We start from the raw sequence: 20,642 nt of genomic DNA on the forward strand, positions 1-20,642 counted from the left end.
TAATTTCAGGAACCAAGATATTCTAGACCTTTTGGATACTATTCAAATCTTAAAGGATTATTATAGGATTATAGATTTAGAGTTGGAAGGGATATAGGTTATCTAGCTCAGTCTCATCATTTTAAAATTGAGGACATTGAGGATCAGATACCTAGGATCATAAAGATAATAAATGGCAAAACTGTGAAGTCTATCAAGTTCCTGTAACTTCATATCCAACAACCTTTGCCTTTCACTGCTGCCTTAACCTTGTATCCTGGTATTAATTTTGATGTTTCTTTTTTATATTATTTCATTATCATTATTAATTTTAAAATATTATTTTATATTGTTTATTTTTTATTTGATATGATCAACTTGACACATATCAAACATCTTCACAATTGTTTAACTAAATAAAACATGGAAGAAGAGTATTATAAATACTGTAAATCAGTATTTTATATATAGCTTATTTTTCAAAGTATATATTAGATTAAACTCATTAATTCCAACACTACCCTGTTCATCTGTATCCCCCATGAGCTTCCTTCAATTATCTTCTTTGTATTTTTAAGTGTTGATACTTTTTTCTTTTCTGGATTGAAATAACTATCATACTTTATTATATATTTATAACAAATAGCAAGTTGTGCATGATAGATTTACAGTTTCATGTGCAATCATCTTTTTATCATACTTTTATCATAAGAAATTGCTTGTTTTGTTCCAAAATTAAAAAAAAAGAAATCACTATCACTATCTTCCCTACATCTTTCTATAATCCTCAAACACCCATCCCCCCAATAAAAGTCATCAATATAACTTTATGTCCTAGACACTGTGGTAAGTGCTAGGGATATAAAGAAAAATAATAAACAAACAAAAAACTGATCTCAGCTGTCAAGGAATTCACAGTCTATTTTAATCTCAGAAGGAAGTAAGAAATACTGGGGTGGGGGGGCAGCTGGGCGGCGCAGTAGATAGAGCACCTTCTGTGGAGTCAGGAGGACCTGAGTTCAAATCTGACCCCAGACACTTAATTATTACCTAGCTGTGTGACCTTGGGCAAGTCACTTAACCCTATGGCCTTAAATAAAAAAAAAGAAAAGAAAAGAAAAAGAAATACTAGGGAAGACTTCTTTCAGAAGGTGGGATTTGGAAGGAGTCAGGAGGTGGCAGAAAAAGTGATTAGTCAGTGAAAATGCCATATGGTATTGAAAAGTCCTGTTGGAGGACTAGTAAGAAGGGTTGCAGACTATGTGAGAGGTTCAGGGGTAAGAAGAACTAGAAAAATAAGGTAGGCAGGGCCCTGATTATGAAGGATTTAAAAAACCAGACAGAAAATTTTAAATTTATTCTGGAAGTAGGTGGGAGCTTCTGGAATCAAAAGGTCTGTTTTGCAACAAGTCTGTGTGTGTGTGTGTGTGTGTGTGTGTGTGTGTGTGTGTGTGAGAGAGAGAGAGAGAGAGAGAGAGAGAGAGAGAGAGAGATTGGCCTCAAAGAAACAAAGAGAAATTGCCAGATTCGAAATATTTAGGAGTTAGCTGATTGATTGGTTCATCAGAAATTAGAACCCTGAAAGGACTTTTTTAGAATACCTATATGTGTGTGTTTCTTCCACCAGTGAAAAGCTCATTCTCTATGAATTAATGTGATCAAAAATGTCAGCACCTGGTGACTGATGTTTTGATGATGAGCCTTTCTAAATGCAGCTAGCCTTGTCTTAGATATACTGCCTGTCACTGGACCTTCACTTGAAGCCTTTCAAGCTCTATATAACACACTGCCAGAGCCATTGTCATTGCTGATGTCATGCCGAGGTATCAAGGCAGTATTTTAATGTAATAAATAAATAAACAGCTTTCAAACTACAGAAGCTACTGTTTAAAGAAGAAAAGATTTGATTCATCCTTGTAAATACCAAACACACTGATACTTTATAATGCTTATCTTCCCACACACACACACTCCTACCCCAGGATCTTAAAACACTTATTCTCTTTAACCTCAAAATCTCTGAGAGAAAATCCATGTTTTTTGATAACCATATACAACTATATTGACCTAAAAGTGCACTAAGATTTTTGGGATACTCTACTGCAAATGAAGGAGAACTGAGGCACCAAGACAAAAAAATACATTTACCTCCACTGAATTTCTAGCATGACCAGTAATAATACTAGTTATATAAACTTTTATAGCACTTTAAGGTAGGTCAAACAGTGGTGCAATGGATAGAGCACTGGACTTATCTTGGGCAAATCATTTGACCCCTATTTGCCTCAGTTCCATATCTGTCAAATGGGAACACACTGGAGAAGGAAATGGCAAATCACTCCAGTATCTTTGCCAATAAAATACCAAATGTCCATGGGGTCACATAGAGTCAGACAACTGAACAACCACTATAACCAAATAAGGGAAAGAAATAAGTATATAGTAAGGCTTTTCATAAAAATTATCTCTCAGTTGATCCTTACAACAGCCTGTCAAGGTAAAAATTAAATTTTATCTTCATTTTATACTTGAGAAAACTGACACAAACAGAGGTTAAGTGACTGGCCTGAGTCATTCAACTAGTAAGTGCCTAAGGTCAAATTTGAACTCAGATCTTACTGATTTCAAGTCTAGCACTTTATCTAGAATCAATGAGAATGAGGATGAGGAGGAAGATGGTGATGATGATGATGATGTTTCCTTCATTCACAAAGAAGACCAAGCCATCAGGGTGGTGATGCCATGACAAGCAAGTAAAATGGATTTGAGTGAAGGGGTACTAAGCTAAGTCACCAGCCTTCTTTTCTTCTCAAGAGCTAGCTGGGTCCAAATATGGCCAAATATGAATCAGAACAACAGGGTTAAGTGACTTGCCCAAGGTCACACAAGTATCTGAATTAAGTGTCAAGTATCTGAATTCAAATTTGAACTCAGGGCCTCCTGATTCACTACCTAGCTTCACTACCTAGCTTCCCCTAACATTCTATCTACCACATCACCAGTTGCCTCAGTGCTAAATAAATATCATCATTATTATTATCTCATTTGATCCTCCCAACAATTCTGTAAGGTAGTTGCTATTATTATCCCCATTTAATTTTATATTTAGGGAAAGTGAAGCCAAAGAAAAGTTAAGTGAATTGTCTGGAGTCACTTAGCTAGCTATTGTTGGAGGCAGGATCTGACCTTGGGTCTTCCAAATTTCATGTCTAGCTCTCTATTCACTTTGTCACCCAGCTGTCTCCATAAGGTTTCCAAAGTGTTTTGTATATGTTACCACATTTTATCCTCACGACAACTTGTAAAGTAAGTGTTATTTTTCCTGTTCTACAGATGTGGAAATTGAGTCTGAGAAAGGGTAAGCAGCTTGCCCAGGGTTATATAAATATTTGAAGGAGGATGAGAATTTAAGTCCAGTGCTGTATCCACTAGACCACCTAGCATCAAGAACACATCCCTTTTCCCCCTTATTTTTAAAATCTTAAGATTCTAAATGTAGCAATATCTAATCTTTCAGGCTAGAGAAAAAAATGCAGCTAGTCTTGAACAGGCCAGCGATAAGCCTACAGTCACCTACTACTTTGGGTGATGCTAGTGGTTGGAATAGTGAGCCTTCATTAACTCATTTGTAAAATGAAGAGGTTGTCTGAGATCATCTCTATAGTGCCACAGCTTTAGATCCTATGGTCATTTTGCTTTGTTTGAGTTCTGTGTCTGATGTGTACAAACTCTGTTAGTCGAGCTACTTTTCTCCCCCTCATTCCTTCTTGCAGGCATCCTTATTATGGGAGATGACTGTCAGCTGTCTTCTGTGCAGTCCCACCACCACCCGGCCCACCACTAGAGCCTGAGAATCTCAACCACAGACAGACCACTCTGATGCATGAATAATTAGGTGAGCATAATGGAAGGCACTCACTCCACCCTTCAATTGCACAAACCCATTACTGAACTCTGCTACATCAGCTTCTATCTTCCAAAGGGGAAAGTCAGAGGATTTTCATATAAGGGCACTGTAACTCTAGACAAATCCAATAAAGGGTTTCATAGCTGCTATCAAGTCAGGGAGGGGTCAGATACCATCAGTCTCATGCAGCAGCCTTATGAGAATCCAGGGGACATTTTTTTCAAACAAACCACTACAAAAGACATCCTTATTGAGCTCTATAAGCTCACTGCGGAGAAGGAGCGACTACTGGCCAATCTGCTGAGCTCTCACCACATCTTGGGGATTAAGATGGGGAACCAGGAGGGGAAGTTTTCTGAGCTGTCTGGGGGCCTGGAATTTGAGGATGACTATTTCCAGAGTTCTGGGGGCTTGCAGGGGGAACCACTGGCAGGCTCTTTGGATAAGAGAACAACTCTGAAGAACAAAAAAACCAAGCGATTTGGCAAGCAAAGGGAAAGCATTGAGGAGCTCCTGCAGAAGAGGCTGAGGAGGAAAGAGCAAGGCAGCCAAGAATCAACTTCTGAGTCAGGGAGGGACAGGGTTCCTTCTCACTCCTGGACAAGGCCTAATCGGCATCTGGAAGACAGGGGCAACTTGCCCCTGAAAAGGAATTTTTCCTCCACAGGACAGAGGAGAGAACGTTATTCTCCAGAAAGCCCTAGGACACTAGAATTAGAGCCAGACCTTAGAGTCTCTGTGTCTGGCTATAAGAATGCTACATTGGAAGGGGAGATGCTGCCTGTGGTGCATCTTGGGGATTCCCCAAGTTCTACTGTTTGTGGTGTTCAGGGGCTACAGGGCAAGCCCCCGAAGGCAGGCACTCTGCTGCAAGTTGGTTTATCTAAGAGCAGACAGAACCTTGAGAAGGGGCTAGAAGCAGAGAGGTGGGGGGAGAAACCAACCAAGAAGATGCGAAAAAAGAGACCAGTCACCAGAGTGGTGACCCAAGTCCAGGATCTGTCTGCTCAGGTGCAGAGAGTTGTTAAAACCCTCCCTGATTCTCTCCATGGCCAAGACTTAAGGGAGGGGACTCCCCTTCACTCTACCATCCAGTCCAAGTATTTACCCAAAGCAGATCTGCTCACTCTCCCTGGAAAGGAGGTCCCAACTCAGCCAGCCAAGAGGCAGGGGAAGAGGGCAGAAGGGCACAGGACTCAGCCACTGGCCAAGGAACAAGCCCCGCTTCCCAAGGAATCTTCCAGCTTGGTGGGAGCTGTGAACAAAGCTCTCTTGAAGGTTATGCAGAGTGAGAATCTAGATGAAGTCAATGAATGGAAACGACTAGGTTTCCCCGACACTAGAAAAACTGTCTGCCCCTTTCCAGAGGTCAGGATTGGGAAGAAAGTTGGTCTGCCCCTAAGTAGCCACCAGGCCTTGGCTTCAAGTGGTTCCCACAAAGTAGACCCTGGCTCTTCCTTGCCCAGGGCAAAAGAGAAGAGGCTTTCCCCACCATCACCGGCACCTGTCACTACTCTATTTAATAATTCATCCCCACCATCCAACACGCCTAGACAAATGTCACCTGTTCCATCTCTTTTATCTTCAAGGCTTCCCAGCCCCCAGCTGCATCACCGAATCCTCCCACTCCCTCCCCAGCCAAGTGCGAGGGAAGCTGCCCTCTGTGACAGCCCCAGCAGGAAACCAGTCACCGTCTCCGGGCACTCCTCGGCTGACCCGTCTGGGCTGCAGCCTTCTACCAGACTTACAGAGACTGAAGGAGCCGGGCTGGCCTCCCTCCGAGCTGGCCTGCCTTGCTTCAGGCCTGGGGAGCATTTGGAAAAGGGGCCAGGGCAAGGGAAGGCCGTTACTTTGCCCCAGCATCAGCCACCTCCAGGTTAGTTCTGATTTATGATGTCCTAAATCTGCCCCTGTGCTTCTCAGGAAAACCCTAATCTGCATTCAGATCCTGGCTATCAGTGAGATCAAAAATACCACCTGATCATTTAGCCACGTGGATTGTTTGTGGCCTGGGTCTTGGTTGGAGGGTGGGGGGATAGAGATGAGGGAGGGGGATGACCTGAGAGAGTTGACGCCAGAGGTATTTCTATTCCAAATGTCTTTTTCTATGCTTTCTGGATCTGTCCAACAGAACCTGGCCTCAGGAGAATTTGGAGAAGAGATAGGCAGATAGGGAAGGAACCTGTTGGTTTTGTTTTTGATCACTGCATATTTAATTTCTTGCCCCTAGAATCAGCATGAAACATATGTGAGTGTCTGTGTGTGTGTATGTATGTGGGTGTATACACATACAAACATGCACCACCATATACACACACACAGATAGAATAGTTTATTGTGTTTGCTTGGAGAATATCGTTCATTGTATAACTTTGTCTAAATTAGACCTTTGATTTCTTTGGTACAGGGAGCTGTCAGGGACTTCCTTCAACAGTGCAGATGGGAATCCTCTCTACTGCTAGGTCTTAAGAGAGTTGCCTGGGGCCATGAAAGGTTAAATTACTTACCTAGGGTCACCCATTCAGTATATGGCAGAGAACCCAGGGCTTTCCAACTGAGGTCAGATTTCTTTCTATCTTCTACTACCTCTTTGACTTGTTCATTTTATTTTTTAAAAAAAATTTTAAGTCCTCAAGTCATGTTTACTCTGTTAATTTTTTCATCCTGCTATATGATACCAACCTAGTCAGCACAGTTTAACTCAAGTTGTTTTTTTCATGGTCATTCTCTTGGTTCTGATGGGCATAGAAATACAATTTGTTTACCCTGACTTGGGTTATTGTGGTTTCTGATTTGGTATCATAACCTCTTACATGACTGACCTGAATTATGTGTTGGATTTTGGCCATAATTAGTATGGGTGACACCATTTGAAGAGACAGTTATACTTAGACTCTTTCAAGTTTTCTCTGCTAATGCTGTAAGTACTGTGAGAACCAAATAAGGCTTTGTATAAAAAGTGTCACTTCTGTAGTGCTCATATCAATCATTCTAATCTGTTCATGGCTAATTAGTCTAATGTGGTAAAACATTCACCATCCCTATCTTAGGTTGTATCTTCAGTGTTTTCTCTTTCAGGCTTCCCTTTGTGATACATAGTCAAGGCTATGTCTAAATAACACTTTATATTCTGGTCTGTTAATGTTTTGGTTCTATGTCCCCCACAAATTAGGGAAAATAATGTTTCCCAAATATTAGCTCATTTGATCCTCATAACAATCTTAAGAGGTAGATGCTATTCTTACCACCACTATATAGATGAGAAAACTCAAGCAGACAGAGGGTAAAAGATTTGCACAGAATTATACAACTAGTATGTGTCTGAGTTCAAATTTGAACTCATTTCTTTCTAATACTTATCTACTATGCTATTTAATAAGGCAAATATTCACTAATTAAAAAGCAGTCTAAAATATTATATGCTTTAGCTGACTTTATAATTTAGACTATTTGGAAAAATTTCAATTTCCTGCAAATGTATAAACTTGGATCACATTTTAGGAATATCCCATAGTAATTACATTCCAGCTTCTTTTTGTAAGATGTTAACTATTTTCCTATCCTAAATTTGTCACTTGAGGAGGGTATGTAGAGTGTTATTCCCTATAGTTATTGAAGAATTAAATAGATTTACAGAAATCAGTCAGGGGTCGATTTAGTTCAGATTTTTCTGAATGTAGAGAATTCAGCTAGTTGGCCTCTGGAGAAATGCCTTTTCCAGGTTACTTACAGTTTCAGAATTCCTTTGCCATTTGATTCTAGCACAATGCTTTTCCATAATAGATATTAAATCAATCTTTATTTGTTAATTTAGTAGCTTTCTTTTCTATGTTCTCCATTTTGCTAGCAATTTATATTGTAAATATTGTAAAGATAAAACACCTACTATTTATATATGGATTCGAATTCTATGTGACCCTAACAGAGGAATCTGCTGAGATATCCTTTTATTGGATTATTTTTATCTTGTATGTTCCATGAACTGTCTTCTGGTCATTCATTCTTCATTACCCTGAGGAATGGTGTAGATCTACAATAGTAGTTTTGTAACAAATCAGTCATTCAAATAAGGAATATTCCTTTATAGGTTCTAGTACTTCTGAATTTTTTTAGAGACAAGAAAGGATAAAAGAGAGGAAGGGAATGAAGCAAGTGAAACAACTCTGAGTCACAATCCTTTTGTTGAGAAATTCAGGAATAGTTTCTGGAAAGAAACTTCTAAAAACAAGATGGAAGGAAGAATTTTCCATATATAGTTGCTAGGAATCAACTTTTCTAGTTTGATCTCAGATTGAGGATCTCCTTCTGCCTCAGACCTTTCTATAGCTGGTTGGGTAATGGAGTTGGGAAAAGGATATGGAAGTGCTATTATGGAGAAGAACATTGGACTTGAGTTTTGAAGATTTTTATTCTGGACTGAGTTCTACCATGATACTTTCCTTCCCTTGCCTTAGTTTTCTTATCCATAAAATGAGACAATTGAACAGATAATTTTCGAGGTGCTGCCATCTACCTCCATTATTCTAGATCCTTGTTTCTTGGCTAAATTCCTGAATCTGGGAAAAGTCAACTGTTATGGTCTATGGCTATCCTTGCTTGTGCACTTCTTTTTTCTCCCTTCTAATCCCAGAGAAAGCTATAGTTCAAATAGTTCACATTACAAATATCCAGCAGATATGGGGAGGTACATTATCCACTTATTCCCCCACAGTGCTCCAGCACATTCTCTGAAACCTCCTCTGGTGTTAGATAATAACCAGGTTGAGTTTACGGTCAGTGAAAAATATATTTCCTGTGGAAATAATTTCTAGGTATTTTATTGAAGTTGTGTGACAAAGATTATCAAAAGCCCTCATTAATGGCAAAAAGAAGGGATTAAAGGTGCCTGAAATAATCAGATTCCTTCCTATCTGGAGGAATCTTTCATACTATAGGTAAGTAGTGATACCATGAAAGGAATTAAATCCATTCTATGTATAACAGCCAGTGGCTGAAGTTGTCATAACCACCTGATGCAGACATTAATCCAGACCCCTTTCTTCCAAGGAGGAAGATGAGGATAACTAGAGTGACTATTGAATTACTGTGATTACAAACCCTGACTCCAAATGAACTGTATCAACCATAAGATTTAACTTTTTCTGATCTACTAAAGGTTGGTACATTTATAAAAAGTTCTTTTTTTCCTTTGTCTATCTCCATATAAAACCACATAGACCTTGACAATCATGGGTCATATGGATAGAGTTGACTCCCTGAGAACACTTAGATGTTATATATGTTACATCATTTCTCTAATTTAAAGATGGCAAAACATTGGGTAGAAGTGGAACAGAAAACATTTGGCTTTGCACCATAATTTGTATGAATAAATATAACTGCTCACCAAGCTTTGTACTATCAATATACCCCTTAGATCAGCCAGCTGCATAACTGTGTCTCTCTTCTTGAAATGGTAGGCTCTACTAGTATATTCCCTATTTTGGAAGATGTAAAAGGTGAAACATTGCTAAGGTTTTTTTTTCCCCCTCTTCACATCTGCCATTTAACTGTTACACTGTGAATTCTGGATGCATAGATTTGGCAAAACTGGACATAAGTAGATAGAAATGCACTATTCTTCATTCTAAAGATTTTCCACCCAAATGTCTTTTCTGAAGTCAGCAGTATCAATCGAATGCCTAAGAGTACACTAAGCATTAATTCTGGGTGCTAGGAATTCAAAGGCAAAAATTTAGTAGTCCCTTCTTTCAAAGAACATTTTCCAATATGACAGATTAGATATGTGTATGTATAAACACATATACCCTTAAAAATAAATATACTATCAATAGGATATATGTGTTTAAATGCATATATACATATATGTGGGTATGCATACACATATGCAATAAATAAAAGATAAGTGGGGAGGTCACTCCTGTTGGAAGGAGGTGTGTATCAGGAAAAACTTTATGTAATAGATGTTACTTAAGCTGAAGATTCAAGAATATAAGGGATTGTAAGAGGTGGGTGGGGGGAGTTCATTATAGGCATGAGAGACAGCCAGAGCAAAAGTACAAATAGGAGACAGAGTGTCATGTGAGAAAGAGCAGGAAGGTCTGTGTGACTGGACCTCAGCACACGGAAAAGAAAGTAATGTATAATAAAGGTTGTCAGGATAGGTTGCTAGTTGGTGGAGCCAGGCTATCTAAAAATCAAATAGAAGAATCAACTGAGAATAGACTCAGGATTTACCTATTGCTTACTACACTTCAGTAGATTCTTCATCTCACTGATAGGGGAATTTCCTCAACCAGTACAGCTTGAAATACCCATATCTCCTTACTATCTATCACTGTAGTTTGTGTCTTTCCTTGGATTCACCAAAGGGACTCAACTCAATACATAATATACCTCCTCTTTTAGTATTTGGGGAATTACAGGGCAAAACCTTGACTATCTGAAGAATAGATAGATCTATATTAGATATTTGATATGTTTATCTATATACATATAATATAATATATAGGGGACATATCTATCAGGTATCTATCAATCATATATATCATATATAGCTACATTTTGTGGAATTACCTAGAAAGGATCCATGTCCATAGCTAAGTACCTCCATGTACAGGTAGAACATAACTACATAGTTCATTCTCCATCACAGAAAATCTTTGATGAAAGGCAATAATTGTGAACATCTCTATAGTAATATTTGGTGGGAAGGATTGTTGCTGGGTGTTGCTTTCTAGCATTCATCTTTTATATGACTAGTTCCTTTTAAAAATCAGGAGAATCATGTGAATCCTTGTTCAGTCTTGTGCTCAGGAAATAGCCTGGTGCTCTGAAGTCCACCTAAACAATCTAATGTCATTGTTCTTTTAATAGGGAGACTGAAATTATGCTTTGGGCATATGTACTTTTATTGTGAAAGACTTGGTTGATTCTTGTGTTCAGATCTTGTGACTGTTAGCAGAAAAAACTAGCTCTCCTGGAAAATGTCTAGATTTGAAGTCAGAAGGTTCAACTTCAAATCCTCACTCTATTATTGAATCTCCATATGTAAGTATAGTTATGTTCTGTGTGGAATCCCTGTAGATCTCCTGAGAAAAAGACAACAAAAATAAAAGGAATGGGGGCTTGAGAATAACCTGTAGGGAGGAAATGCTGTTTCCTAGCTAATCTATATCCCATTGCTAATTTTCTTTTTCTCTGGATTTGTATAAATCCTTTACCCAAGAAAATTTTGGTATAGAACCATACGAAATCAACTCTTTAGTTTATATGGAGTGAATTCATTCTTGAATCTCATTGATTTGTACCCCAAACCAGGGTTTATTTGAGAATATTAGAATTTGCCAAATGTCTAGTTCTCTCAAGAAAAGGAAAAGGACTCTCTTTTCTTAGAGTAAAAAATGGCAATAAATTTAGGACAAGCTTGATTTACTCCACCCCCCTTCCCATTTGAAAAAACATTTGCATTTGAGTCAACAACTCTCTTTAATGAGTCCCATCTCCTCTAGGAATCTACATAGTTATCCAAATATACCCTGGTATTGAGTCTCTTCTTGAAACTCATCAAAAGAATTTCTACAGAAATATTTCCCTGCACAGTTCACATAACTCACAATATCAGTGAAGGGCCAGTTTCAGGTTTGTTCCTTTGTGGTTCTCTCTTGCTTCCACTCTGCCTTCAACTGCTCTCTGCTTGATCCAGGAATTTATCTTGGTGCAATAACACACCTACTTAGTCCAAAAACTTTTCTGATATACTGTGACATCTTGGTTTAGTAACATCTATGTTGTTTATCCCCTGCTGTAAAATTGTGTTCTTGCAGCTCCCAGCTTTATCCGGGTAAAGATTCCTCACTGCTCAGCTACTGCCTCCATTCACTAAAGTGATGCCATTTATTTCTGCAGATTTTCATGCAGGGAGCTGAAGTTTATACAAAATTTCTAACTCCCTAGATCTAGTTCTTTCCTTCCTGGTTCTCCAGTCTCCTTATTAATCTATTTTTTTTCTGATAGTCATTGACAGGATCCATTGTAAAATTTTATCTAATCTCAATTGATTCACTAAAATAGGAAGAAATTCTTATATTCCTACCTCTTTATCTTACCTTCTACAGAGTCTTACTCTTTCTTCAAGCATCCTAATACTACCTTTCCTTGATCCTTAAAGTTAAAGGATACCTTCATAGTGTGTGTGATGAATAAGGTTAGGAAAAAAAAGTCACCTATACCCTCTACCTTAATATAGTCATCTTAAAAATATTGCTTATCCATGAACTATAGGATAAACTTTAGAAAGATTTTTATCCAATGAAGATTAAATAAAAATGCTCTGACCTTTAAAATGATTGACCTTGAACTCTCTGGAAAAACCTTAAACACATAAAGTGACACATTTTAAAAGTATCCTGGTTATATATATATATATATATGTACACTAGTTATTTAATTTTTTGAAGTACATATATGCATTTGAGGGGTAGAAGATTGGGCTTAGAATCAGGAAGACCTAAGCTCAAATCCTACCTCAAATATGAGTTGTATGACCTTGGGGAATTAATCTACTAGCCTCATTTTTATCATCTATAAAATGAGGATAATAGTACGTTTCAACTCATTATATTGTTGTGAGAATCAGATATGATAAAGTAGCACTTAGCAAACTTTAAAGTACCACACACAAATATGAGTTATTGTTACTGAGTGTTTTGTAGTTTATAAAAAAAATTAGTTGCTTTAGTTGTATCTTAAGCATTTATCTTACAGCAACTACCCTAAATATAGAACTAGTGTCTAGGATGGAATTAATCCAGCTTGAACAGGATTTGTCTTGTTATCCCTATGCTTTATAAATGTTGCATGTAAACACAGGCTCACTAGGGTTTGAAGGAAATTAGATAAAGTCTAAAAGATATTGAGACAGTGAGAACTTCAGCAAAAAATGTATTCTCATAGTGCTTTAATCTATCAGTTTCAATAGTATAGTGGAATGAGCCAGTAAACACCTATATGAGGAAATCATTTTACCTTTTAGTCTCCATTTCCTTAACTACATTATGGAATGGGGTAGTTGGATTGATGGATCTCTATCCCAATTGTAACTCCAATGATCTCTTCACTGTTCACATCCTTTGATGAAATCACTTTTTATCAGATGAAATTGATGCAGTTTCTTTATAATCTCTCTCCTAACTCCCATTCTCCCTGGGTATTTCAGCTTTCATTCTTTCTATCTAATTTTCTTCTATTTCTTTTTTCTTTTTTCCACTTATTCTTCACCTCAACTTTTTCCCTAAAGCCTAACTGTAAATCAGATGGCCTTCCCATAAATTACAAATATGGTAAACTTCTTTACAAATATTTTTTCTAAAACTATATGGGGAATGGGTTTATCTGTTGGTCTTTATTTAGTAGTAACTATTTTAAATAGAGAGGTAATATGATACAAGGTGTAGGTAATTGGTTTAGAAGCCAAGAAACCATGGGATCAAATCATAACTCTGATATAGACTGACTACAGAGATCAATGTTGTAGTGGATATAGGACCAGAACTAGTCAGGAAGATCTGAATTAAAATTTAGCCTTCACATACTTATAAGTTGTATGAACCTGGACAAGTAACTTAGCCTCTACTTGTCTCAATTTCCTCAATTATTATATAAGGATAATAACAGTCCCTACTTCTTTAGGTTTTATGATGATCTAATGAGATAATACTTTTGAGTCCCTAATGCAGCAGTGCCTTGCAAATAATAGACACTTTATAAGTGCTTGTTCTCTTCCTCCTACTTCTCATCTTGACCATTTGAGACTGTGGCCAAACTTTTATTATTAGGTACAGAGAGAGTAGTAATCTATTTTAATAAAGGAAAGAATCTTCTCTTACTTAGAGTTCTTTTTAGCAATATTCGATATCTATTCCCCTATTCTTCAACTCACAGAAAATATAGAGCATCTTCATTTTTCTTTATGTAAGACTCCATGAAATACCATGCTATGATAATTTTTATAGAATTGAATACTGTGGAGGCAATTGAATAGAATTGTCCAATAAAACTTACTCTCTGCTTATCACGTTTATTGGATTTTATGCAGGGGTTTGAATAATAACTTGCTGAATACTAATGACAAATGAATATTACTTTCATCTTTTTTTATCCCTCATTTGTAGCTTTTGATCTCGACTAGCTCTTTCTAAAATCAATAAATAAGGACAAAAAGCATATCTTACTAGGAGAGACTTATGATAAGACTTATGATGAGACATATAATTTAATTTTCTATTTTTATATAGTATCATATTACTATATAATTACTTCTTTTTAATATAATTTGAGCTTTGGGAAAGAGATTTCCCTTGATTCCTTTTACCCCCATGAATTTTATTATTATTTTGTCTAATTTTATTAAAATATTCTCTTATAATTTTAGTGGTCAGGCCTCTAATTGGTAGATGAATTTGGCTAGAATCATCAGTCCATAAATAAACATTTCTTAGATCTCCCTTTTATTTTTGTAAAAAATGTTTTAAAATTGAATTTTTATAAAACTCCTATTGTCTCTAATTGATCATTAGATATTTAATGCATTTTGTTTTAAATGGAATTTATCTTTCTTTTCTAGCATTAAATGGAAATATTGATTTTTCCAGTAAATTTATTTTGTATTCTGATGCTTAACTAGTGTTTTCTTTTGGTTGGTTTTCTAGGTAAGCTATCTTATTAATTGCAAATAAGGATAATATTGCCATTTTGGTCTATGCATAATATCTTAATTTTTTTTGACTTCTTTTCTGTAACTAAGATTTCTAGTACCACAAAGGCAATAGATATCCTTGTTCCATCCTCTTATCACAAAATCATGGATTTAGACCTGGAAGGTGTTTAGAATTAATCTAGTTATCTTCTTATTTTACAGATGAGGGAACTGAGATGGACTGAGGTTAAATGACTCACACTTTATTTCACAGGAAGCAAATGATAGAGGCAGGAGTTTGACCTCATATTTTTTGACTCCAAGGTTATGTAATATAATAAAGATCTTCCTTTAGTTTTCTTAATTTGTAGATAGCAATGCAATTATTATCTGTCACTTATCTCTCAGTCTTAACTTCTGAACATACCTTTTTTAGTCATAGGTCTTTGTTATTTTATGTTCATTTTAATGCAATTTTCCAGTAATATATCACAATTTGTTAATTTCTATTATGTACTTCTTATACTCCCTGCTGGGTAATGCATAATCTCATTTCTTATTTATTTATTTTTATTGATATTATATTTTTACAAATACATGTTATAAAAGTTTTTCAACATTCATCCATATGCATATATATATATATATATATTTTTTTTAAGTTACAAAATTTCCTTCCACCCTCCCTTCCCATCCCCTCCCCTCAGTGACTAACAATCAAGTTGTTATATACACACATTTGTGATAAACATGTTTACAGATTAGTCACTTTCAGTATGAGGAATTAGGATTAAGGGAAAGAGATACATAGATATTTTTTATAAAGTGTTCATCAGATTCTGGTTTCTTATTGAACAATAATATTCCATAGATGATTTATGTGGGTTTATTTTATATCCTGCTACTTTGCTGAATTTGTTAATTGTTTCAAGGAGTTTTCTAGATGATTTTCTCAGGTTTTCTAAATATACCATTATATCATCTGTAAAGAGTGAGAGCTTTGCTTCCTCATTGCCATTTCTTAAATTTTGTTTTGTTTTGTTTTGTTTTTTTCTTCCTTTGTATGAGGATAGCATTGTCCATAGCCTAATAGGTCTAATAGGTCTAATATGATTGTCTTAGCTCTCTGAACTGCTGAGAGGAGATCCTTTCATCATAATTGATCATCCCACAATGTTGTTGTTAATGTGTACATTGTTCTTTTGGTTCTGCTCCCTTTGTTAAGCATCAGACAGAAATCCATGCTTCTCTAGAGTCCAATCATTTATGGCTTCTTATAGAACAATAATATTCCATAGAATTCATGAACTATAACTTGTTTAGCTATTCCCCAACTGATGAGCATATACTCAGTTTCCAATTCTTTGCCACTACAGAAAGAGCTACTATGAATATTTTGGAATATGTGGGACTTTTCTCATTTTTATGATTTCTTCTGGATATAGACCTAGAATTGGAATTGCAAGGTCAAAGGGTGTGAACAGTTTTATTGCTCTTTGGGCATAGTTCTATATTTCTCTCCAGAATGGTTGGATCCTTTCACAACTCCACAATGCATCAATGTCACAATCCTCCCACAAACTCTCCAACATTGATCATTTCCCCTTTTTCTCATCTTAAACAATGTGATGGGTATGTTTTTTTTTTAATTTGAATTTCTCTAATCAATAATGATTTGGAGCATATAGTTTTAATTTCTTCATTTGAAAACTGTCTATTCATGATTTTTGACCATTTATCAATTGGGGAACGACTTGTAACCTTATAAATTTTATGTAATTCTCTATATATTTTAGAACTAAGACCTTTATCACAACTCTAGTTGTGAAAATTGTTTCCCAGCTTTCTGCTTTCCTTCTGATTTTGGCAGCATTGATTTTATTCATGCAATATTTTTTAATTTAATACAGTCAAAATCATTCATTTTGTAATTTATAATGTACTCTATTGCTTGACTCTACAGAGCCCGGATCATATGTCTCCTGTACCCATCTTCTGCTGACACAAATCCAACATAAATCTATGCTAGATTACCATGCTAAATTCTGACTTCTACTTATTAGCCTTATCTTCATGATGGTCCTTGCCTCATCATGCCCCCAGGTAAAAGTCTCCAACAGCTTGAACGTGATAGATAATCTCAGCAGAAAATTCTTAAGTATTCTGAATAGAGATTCAGGGGATTTCTGAGTAAAGGAACTCTTCTTCATGCCCAGTGAATAGTAAGGATGATATTTGAGAAAGGAAGATACCAGGAATAGATTGAAATATTATAATGTAAGAATTAACTACTAGAGGCAAAGATTTCAATTCTCAATAAATATATGTTCTTGGGTAAGAAATAAAATATCTATAATATAACAAGTTTATTTATTATCTAAAGCATTTTCCAACCAGATAAGTTTTCAACTTTATCTGCCATCTACCTTCAATTCCCATCCCAGAAACTATCTCTGATTTTATCTTGAAATATTTCAATAGAAATATCAGAATTCCCTTTAAATATTTTACACGAGTTTAGAATTAGGAAATGGGCATATACAGATAATTGCTATGACATTCCCATTTACTATCCCTAACAAATTAGAAATTTATTAATAGTTCAAACATCAACTCATTTCTTAACCTTGACTACAGTGAAGCACTGAAAAGTGATGCTTCCTTCTTCTGTAAAATTCATGTTTTCCATTTAATAAGATGAAATTCAAGAGGCATAAAAGCAAAATCTCAGACTTGGGTTTTTAAAAAAAATCAAAGTATAACATGAGAAAGTAGCAAGATAGCAGTTTGTCTGAAAAGTAGCTGGAGGGTAGTAGAGGCTGAAAGTATCACATTAGTCAGTGTGATATGGCTGCCAAAAAATCTAATAAAATCACAGTCTACATTAAAATCTTATCAGAAATAATTGACCTTGGGGGAGGGAGGGAGAGAGGGAGAGAGAGATAGAGGAAATATATATCCTTGTTCTTGGTATACAGCACGGTAAATAGAATATTGGGTCTGGAGTCCAAAAGACTTGAGTACAAATTTGACCTCAGATATATACTAACCATATTCCTGGGGCAAGTTACTTGATCTCTGTCTTCTTCAGTTTTCTCACGTGAAAAATGAGATTGTTGTGAGGATAAAATAAGATGTTTCTGAAGTGGTTTGTAAGCCACAAAATTATTAATGTTGTTATTGTTAGTATGATTTTGGCACAAGGGCAGAGGACTCAGTTTCATACAGAGGTAATTCTTTTACATAGCTAGTCTTTTATTTAATGGTTTTAATTTAATCCAAAGGAAAGTTCAGTTTGAGGTAGCAGTGGGTATAGCCAAATGTGACTGAATTATAAAAAGAAAAGGTATTAATAAAATGCAAAAGATAAAGAAAATAACCTTACTGGTAATGTTTCCAGGGTTTCTTTGCAATGAATAAAGTTAGCTTTTGTTTTTAGACAAATTTCCTTCATTTTATAGGAAAGGAAAAGGCGTTTGTATTCTTAGGACTTTAAGGAGATGTGTTTTAAAAATAAAAAAAATAAATTGTATTTTATAGGTCTTGATTCTGCATAAATCTCTATAATTATTTTTCTTTTCTGTTTTGCTCTCCCTTCATTTGAATATCAAAATCATATTTGTCTGGAAACAGAAATTTGAAAAAATGTTTTATTTTGGAGAACAGTTCATGTAGAATAGAGACTATTTGTTCTTTAAACATTGGGTAGAATTCATTTGTAATTTGATTTGGACTGAAAGATTTTTCTACCCCTTTGGGAATTCCTCTATGATTTGTTCTGTGTCTCTTTTTTAAGATTGGCTGTTCTTCTGTTCAGCTAACTACACACTGAAGAAGAGACTCTGTCTGGTTGAAGAGGTATTCCAAAAGACCTATCTGCCCTAGCAGTGACTATTTTGCTCAAGGTATCCTTTGAGAGGCAAAGTGTGTATAAAGGAAGTGCTGTGGGGTCTGCTACCCTCTGAAAACATATAGACAGTGAAAAGATCTTAGGCTTTAGCTTTTGCATTTGTTCTTTTCCCTTTTAGGTGAAAGTAATTGAAGGTTTTCTCTTTCTGACTTAAGAACTCAAGACAGGCATCCTAGTGACATTCCAGAATCTAAAATATAGAGTTAATGAAACACTGAGGCCAAGGCAACAAGGAATAATTTGGAGGTTTAGCCTTCAGGATTCCAGCCCAATGGAAGCTGAGACAAAGACTCATTCTATAGTCATGCATGTTTAGATCAAAGCTATATAGAAAGTGAGCTAAATGTATAGCCTATTCCCCTCCTCCCAAAGACTGAGGATAATATAGAAGAGAGGATCCCCCTAAAGGGTTGAATGTGTGTGTATCTGTATCTCAGTTCTGGCCACATCTTTGAAGTAAATATTCATTTATAAAAATTAATTGATCTTAAGTGATTAAATGGAACTAAATAACTAGCAATTGGTACCTAATAATGGAAGGAACATTGCTAGTAGGGATTTGAGCTGATGGTATTAAAGAGACCCTAACTCTTCAGGAATACATTAGAATAATGAGTGAAAAATTTAAAGGCTTGACTGCAGCAGAAAGGGTCAGAGCATACTATGCTGTATATATATATATATATATATATATATATATATATATATATATATTATAGGAATTAGTACATTTAAGTTTTATAGAGATATTGGATGTTGTGGATTCTGAAAATTTTTTACATTTCTGGGTACATTTGAGCTTTTTTGATCATATAGAATGAAAAAATTAAACATGTTAATCTCTGTCCACAGCATAATAAAACATAAACAGAGAAATATTAACAAAATATAAGCTTAAATGGAGGATAAATAATGAATGAAACAAAGAATAAATTATAGCAAAATACATAATTATATTAAAGAGAATGATAGTAATGAGATAGTATATCAACACATAAAATATGGGATTCAAATGAAGCATTCTTAAAAGAAAATTTCTATCTCTGGACATATATTTAAAAATAGAGAGAGACAGAGAAGAGAGATGAATTCAACAATTTAAAGAGTGGAAAATAAGTTAATAAGCATCAAATGAGCTCCAAAGAAGAAATTTGAAATTCCAAGGAGAAAGAACAAATTTTTAAGACAGTCATATTGATAAAGGCAAAGAGATTCTTTTTTTGTGAAACTTACAAAATTGATAAGCCATTAGATAATTTTACCTAGAGAAGATGAACTTAAAAAGAAGACATATTCAGAAGTTGCATTAAGTGACCTGGACTAATTGATAAGAATGAGCTGAGGCTAAAAAAAATTTCAAAAAAGTGTGTTTTAAGCTATGTAGCAGAAAGGAGGATCAAAAATGGTATACAATCATAAAGAGGATGGGATAGGGAATATCTGAGGGGGAGAATTGCAATCATAAAGAGCTAAAATGACTTTGTTAAGAGCATATCATAATAAACGAAGCTCATTTCTTTTTTTAACAAGAGTTACTAGGCTGATAGACTAAGTGGGGGGGGATGACAAAAATAGTTTCCTTAGGCTTGAACAAATCATTTATCTCATACTGTTCTTGTGAACAAGCTGGAGGTAAGTAGTTTAGAAAATAATATTCCTAAATAGATTTAGAATTTGCTAATCATAGAACTGATAGCAAATTTATAGCACTTTACAAATATCTTGCAAAGCTCTTTACAAATATCTCATTTTATTCTTACAACAACTCTTATGAGGTAAGCTTGATTATTATCCCTGATTTACAGATAAAGAAACTTAAACAAAAATTAAGTGACTTGTCTTGGATCACACAGTTAGAAAGTATATGATGTCTAATTTGACTTAGGAACCTCTAAGTTCCAGATCAGGAATGACTAGTTTAAAGAAAAATTATTGATGAATTAATGCCATTGTAGAAGGAGTTAACATTTTAATCAATGACTTATATGGAGGCATAGATGATATCAGTTTGACAGATGACACAAGTTTGGCAGAGTTTACATAGATTATAGCCAGAATACAAAAAAAAAAAAGATCTTGATGGACCAGAATGTTGAGCAGATTCTAGCAACATTAAATTTATTGTGTATAAAGGCAAAGTTTGATACTTA

At 35.5% G+C, this 20,642-nt stretch overlaps 1 protein-coding gene and 1 long non-coding RNA gene across 4 annotated transcripts in view; one reads left to right on the top strand and one right to left on the bottom strand.

Annotated features, from left to right (window-relative positions):
- The window catches only part of LOC141521989 (formin-1-like), a 50,720-nt gene extending 44,808 nt beyond the window's left edge, over nucleotides 1-5,912 (top strand). For all 3 annotated transcript variants that reach the window (XM_074235037.1, XM_074235039.1, XM_074235038.1), the window contains one exon: nucleotides 3,753-5,912. In XM_074235037.1, the coding sequence (XP_074091138.1) occupies nucleotides 3,884-5,767 (1,884 nt within the window). In that variant the 5' untranslated portion in view covers nucleotides 3,753-3,883 and the 3' untranslated portion in view covers nucleotides 5,768-5,912. The remainder of the gene's footprint in view (nucleotides 1-3,752) is intronic.
- LOC141521990 (uncharacterized) overlaps nucleotides 1-20,642 on the bottom strand; it is a 91,729-nt gene that overhangs the window by 37,062 nt on the left and 34,025 nt on the right. The gene's annotated exons all lie outside the window — the stretch shown is intronic.

Source organism: Macrotis lagotis, chromosome 4 (assembly GCF_037893015.1).
Source record: "Macrotis lagotis isolate mMagLag1 chromosome 4, bilby.v1.9.chrom.fasta, whole genome shotgun sequence".
Lineage (NCBI taxonomy): Eukaryota > Metazoa > Chordata > Mammalia > Peramelemorphia > Peramelidae > Macrotis > Macrotis lagotis.